At 35.3% G+C, this 5,663-nt stretch overlaps 3 protein-coding genes across 3 annotated transcripts; 1 reads left to right on the top strand and 2 right to left on the bottom strand.

Annotated features, from left to right (window-relative positions):
* Window positions 1-3: 3 nt before the first annotated feature.
* On the top strand, window positions 4-2,064 carry LOC124941731 (pentatricopeptide repeat-containing protein At5g46100). The gene is made up of 2 exons (XM_047482080.1): window positions 4-155; window positions 286-2,064. Exon 2 carries the CDS (start codon window positions 321-323, stop codon window positions 1,704-1,706), a length of 1,386 nt encoding a protein of 461 aa, XP_047338036.1. The 5' UTR covers window positions 4-155; window positions 286-320; the 3' UTR covers window positions 1,707-2,064.
* A 74-nt stretch (window positions 2,065-2,138) lies between these two features.
* LOC124941734 (protein DMP6-like) lies at window positions 2,139-2,832 on the bottom strand. The gene has a single exon (XM_047482082.1). The coding sequence runs from the start codon at window positions 2,827-2,829 to the stop codon at window positions 2,194-2,196; it is 636 nt and encodes a 211-aa protein (XP_047338038.1). The 5' UTR covers window positions 2,830-2,832; the 3' UTR covers window positions 2,139-2,193.
* Window positions 2,833-2,925: 93 nt separating this feature from the next.
* On the bottom strand, window positions 2,926-5,663 carry LOC124941733 (trans-resveratrol di-O-methyltransferase-like). The gene is made up of 2 exons (XM_047482081.1): window positions 4,810-5,663; window positions 2,926-3,472 (listed from the first exon to the last, which is right to left on the bottom strand). The coding sequence occupies exons 1-2, from the start codon at window positions 5,566-5,568 to the stop codon at window positions 3,170-3,172; spliced, it is 1,062 nt and encodes a 353-aa protein (XP_047338037.1). The 5' UTR covers window positions 5,569-5,663; the 3' UTR covers window positions 2,926-3,169.

The raw sequence follows: 5,663 nt of genomic DNA, 5'->3' as shown, positions 1-5,663 counted from the left end.
TCTTCTCTAGAAAGCCGCCGATTTTTTTCTCAACCAGACTCCGGCATCTTCCCGTTAACCGGCGACCGTCCGGCAGCTGTCAATTTCATCGCTTTCCTAACGGGCAGCTGTCAATTTCATCGCTTTCCTCACGGGCAGCTTCATCGAACAACCAGGTAAGAATATGATAAAGAAACTGTTCATAGTCCCTTCATTTATCCGTCACTTTCACTTGAATGTTTATAATGTCAATTCAATTCATGATCTTCAATTTGGGTTTAGATTTAAATGATTATACATTTCTAGGTTAGTATTCTTTGTTGGGAAAAGTAACTGAAGTGATGAAGTGGCCTAAAGAAATCACTCCTTCCTTTGTTGGGAAATTGATTCGAGCAGAGAAAGATTTGAAAAAGGCAATTCTTGTATTCGACTCTGCAACAGGTGAGTATAGTAATGGATTCAGACACGATCACACCACGTTTGGGATCATGATCTCTAGGTTTGTATCTGCTAATCAGTTCAAAGCGGCTGAGGATTTATTGAAGAGGATGAAGGATGAAAAATGTATGATTACAGATGATTTATTTCTTTCAATTTGTAGAGGGTATGGAAGGATTCACAAACCCCTTGAGGCAATAAGAATTTTTCAGAAGATGAAGGAATTCGATTGCGAACCAACAGAGAAATCTTACACTACTGTTCTCTCCATTCTTGTTGATGAAAACCAGACAAAGATGGCTCTAAGGTTTTACAAGTATATGAAACAAACCGGTATTAAAACAAACATTGTTTCTCTCAATGTCCTGATTAAGGCTCTTTGTAAGGATCGTGGAACAATGGAAGCTGCTCTTCAAGTTTTCAATGAGATGCCCATTCGCGGATTCAATCCAGATTCTTATACTTACGGCACATTAATCAACGCCTTATGTAAATATGGGAATGTAATCGAAGCAAAGAAACTCTTCAAGGAAATGGATTCGAAAGGATGTTCACCTTCTGTTGTTACATACACTTCTTTAATTAATGGTTTATCACAATCTGATAATCCAAATGAGTCAATTGAATTGCTTGAAGAAATGAAAAGCAAAGGTATCGAGCCAAACGTATTCACTTACAGCGCTTTCATGGATGGACTTTGCAAGAACGGAAGAACTTCGCACGCCCTGAAGGTGTTCGAAGAAATGCGGAGTAAAAACATTAAGCCAAACATGGTAACATACAGTACTTTACTTAATGGACTCTGTAAAGAAGGAAAACTTCAGGAAGCAGTTGAGATTCTGGATAGAATGAAACTTCAAGGAGTTAAGCCAGATGCAGGAATTTATTCGAAAATCATTAATAGCTTTACAAATGTTAATAAGTTCCAAGAAGCTGCAAATTTCCTAGACGAGATGATTCTAGATGGAATCACCCCAAATCGGGTAACTTGGAATCTTAATGTTAAGATTCACAATACAGTACTGCAAGGACTCTTGGCTGATGGAGATTTAGATCGAGCATCTCGATTGTATCTAAATTTGCGAACTAGAGGTATTTCTGTGGAGGGAAAAAGTTTTGATTCTCTCGTTAGTAGTTTGTGTAAGAAAGGAGACCTGCATAAAGCAATGTCCATTATCGACGAAATGGTTGTCGATGGATGTGTTCCTAACGAACTGACATGGAAGGCTGTAGTTGAAGTAATCTCGGATACTAGCAAGTTGCAGGAAATTTCAGAGTATGTAAACTGAGTTTATGATATTAGACCAGGGTTTTACTTGTTGATTTAAGTGGGAATTGATAATGTAACTGAGTTTATGATATGAGACTAGGGTTATACTTCAATCAAGCTGATTTGTAACTGAGTTTATGATATGAGACCAGGGTTTTCGTTCGATCAAGATGACTTCAGTGGGAATTGATCAGGGTTTTACTTCAAGTTCAATCAAGCTTATTTACGTGTGAATCGAACTTGTAACTGAGTTTATGATACGAGACTAGGGTTTTAATTCAATCAAGCCTGCAACTGAGTTTATGATTTCTTACATATGATCTTCACCATTGCTAAACAGATTTGAATGTTCAATGAACTGAAATTTTGACATTGTTTATCTGGCTATCTATCATTCTTTTTGCTTTACACAATATCTATACACAAGACAACCGGAGAGTGATAAAATTTATTCTTTTTTTTTCAAGTAACTCGATTGCCGATCAATCAAGTTGTAAAAAGTGTGACTAATTCGCAGTAGTCAAGGGAAAGCCAATCCCGTGACGTTCAGTTGGGAAAACGACGAACAACATGCTGCAAACGACCCCAATTCCGACAGGAAGTTGTGTAAGTAACTCAGTTGCTTCCCTTGAAGGTGTCGGGTAAAAGCAGTTAACAACATTCTGATCGAAAAGTGCAATTGCCGCGAAAACCATGATCGACATGAAGGCGTGCATGAAATCTATGAGTTTGATTCGATACTTCGAAGATTCTTCTGTTGGGAGAGTAGCCGAGCCATCAATGACCCATAGCCCACGGTAAGTGGCTAGCCCATAGCAAACGTTTCCATTTTTGTCCTTGAAACTGTCGGTAAAGGTGAGTAGTAGACATGAAAGACCGCAGATTGAGACCAGAAACAAAGTTGTGGACCGGCTGACTGAATCGCACTGGCCTTGGTTCGTGAAAATTGGCGAGAGAAGCTGAAAGGCAAGAACTGTGCCCGTTGGTAATAGCTTGGCTAGATGGGCTGTGCTTTGAAATGTCTGGCTAATGGCTCTTTGTACGAGTGTTTTTTCTTCTTGGGAGTTTTCGTCTTGAAGATGAAGAAGTGGGTGTTCATGTTCTTCGAGAATCCTGGTTTCGTTAGCAACCTTAATCTCCATTTTTTGTAACTGTTTTATGTTTGTTTGTTAACTATTGTGTGTATTTATAATTGGTTTGGATACCCAAATGGAAAGACACATGTTCTCCATGCTTCTAAGTGTTGGTTTGCTTTCCTTTTGAGCAAATGATGGAGTAAGGAAGTTTCTTTTACTCTTTGTGTTTGCTTCTCCAATTGAACGAACTTCTCATGATGATCTCAATTTGCCCTTTTAACATTTTTTTTTTCTCAAATTTTTATTAATTTAAGCCTTAATTTTGGGAATGAGTATAATCCCTTTGTTTAAGCATGATTTTATTATTCAATCAACTAAAAGTTTAAGATAGGTATTCAAAACATTTTTAAGGGTAAACTTCGATAAGAGACCTTAAACCAAATAACGATGAAATCTTATAGTGACTAAAACCGGCCTCTAAGAAGATCTTCTCCCATTCCTTCTTGTTTCTTTCTCTTCCCGTCAATAACACCATCATTATCATGTCGAAGATGAGTTTTGCCTCGGTTATTTCAAATTCATCATTTTCTTCGTCTACAACCATGTCAATGATAATTACCTTGCCTCCCTTGTCTTTGCTTGGAATGGCTTCTCTACATTTTTTCAATATCTTTACACAATTCTCGTCGCTCCAATTATGTAGGACACACTACAATTCATCAATTAGGCAATAACTTTAAGAGTATAACTTACTCCAACTATTACAAAAATAAAATAAAAAATTAATGTTGATCGTGATTCCAAAAAAATCTATAATTAAAAAAGAAATAATTATAATAATTTAGATCATAATCTAATCTAGATAAATATGATATCAAACGAACCAACAAAATTTACACTACATATGAACAAAAAGAGATCCAAAAAAGTCATCATGTTCATGATATAACAAACAAAAGTATATATTTTTGCAAATCACTTTTTGAAGTTTGGATCTATTCTAAGTTTGAAACATAACTTGATAATAAATGAAAAGTATATCATCCATACGTTAGATTATGATGTAATATATTCATAACTTTCTTATAACAATTTATTTTTTGTTAACTAAAAATTAGTTCTATTTAAAGTATGTAGACATGGCGGTCGGTAAGTCCCGCAAGTTTACGAGTTAGGGAGCCCAGCCCAGGAGGCAGCCCATTTATTTTAAAAAATTGAAAATTTTAATTAAATTTACTATTTATTTAACAAAAACATGTTTAGCATAATTTTTTAAGATAAAAATACAATAATTTACTTGATTATAGTTCAAATCTCACTCAAAATATTTTTTACGTTAATCAAGTGGACTAGGCAACCTAATTCTCGAGGACTGACATTGGTTATTGATATAATCATTGTTCCAAATCTTTTGGTTTTATCTGATTTTGTTTGGATTCACCATTAGTAAATTGATAAACTTAACCCGTTTGTAAGTTGATATTAAATAAACAAATTCTATATAATTCAGAACTCACTAAAATAAATAAGAGTAATTTATATGATATCAATGTCACCTATATTTTGTTTACAATTTTTCTTCTAAACTAAAAATCAGTTTCTATTTTAAGTTGTAATCCTTGGTCTAATAAATCTTTTGGTTTTATTCTATTATTTTGGATTCACTTAATGACTTATATAACTTAATCTGTTTGTAAGTCATTAATAAATAAACAAAATTTATATGAATGAAAACATAGTCGGTCCCGAGTTTTGGGCTGCCCCAAATTAAAATAAAGTGGATTTTGACCGATAAAAAATTTAAATTTTGGTGTTGGTAGAACTCTAGGCCAGACATTTTAATGTTTAAAAAGTATTAGAAATGTTTCTTTAAAAAGTATTAAAAATGTTTCTTTATTTTATTTAATGGGTTACTATGTGAGGATGGAAACTCACTTAGATAAACAAATAGTGATTTGCACCTCCACTATTTTCCCTTTTTATTCAAAAATAAAAACCTAACTAAGATCCAGCTTATCAAGCTCTAGAAAGTGACCGATAACATACCTTGAAAAGAATGGCATCTGCAGAAGGAAAGGATTGAAACATATCACCTCCAACAAACATCATCTTCTCAGTCTGAATTAATCCTTCAACAACATGAGGCAAATCAAAAACAATACATTTCATATTTGGAAAAGCCTCAAGTATAATCTTTGCAACAACCCCAGTTCCCCCACCAACATCAACCACAGAATTAATCCCACAAAAAACCGATTCAGATTTCCCCACAACCATCGACATCATCATAGAATCACTTGCCATAGCTTCATTAAACTTCTTATTAAAAACAGGGTCTTTATCACAATAATCCCACATGGTACTTCCATTAGCAATCTCAAACGGTGTTGTCTCCTCTCCCTTAAACCAATCCCCAAGTCTCATCCATGGATTCACCATGACCGGATCAACCATTCCCTGAACAAACGGAAGTAAACTTGGGATTCCATTTTTAGTTAAGAGGATTGAAGAAGGAGTTGGTAAGTAGGATTCTTGATCGTTGAATTTGGTTTTGGAGAAGAAACCTGAGTGGACTAGGAGACGCATGAGACGTTGGAGGGAGGTGGTTTTTTCCGGTGGGAGGTGGAGGGATGAAGATAAGTGTTGGAGGGTTATTGGGTTTTTGTGATGGACGATTATGTCTGGTATGTTTAGTTGAAGGGCGGTGGCTAAGCACATGGAGTTTGCATAGTTGAATATGTGTTTGTATATGTGAGCTTGAGCTTTGAAAAGCTCACTTGGATCAAGACCATGATCTTGAGCCATTAGATTCTGATTCTGATTCAGAGTTTGCTCGATGAAAATGAAGGAAATGTTGGTGGTGAATTAATACTTGAAGGATAGAAGTTGAGAGACATTGA

This window comes from Impatiens glandulifera, chromosome 6, assembly GCF_907164915.1.
Source record: "Impatiens glandulifera chromosome 6, dImpGla2.1, whole genome shotgun sequence".
NCBI lineage: Eukaryota > Viridiplantae > Streptophyta > Magnoliopsida > Ericales > Balsaminaceae > Impatiens > Impatiens glandulifera.
The sequence above is the reverse complement of the archived record's forward strand: the minus strand, read 5'-3'. Positions and strand labels throughout refer to the sequence as shown.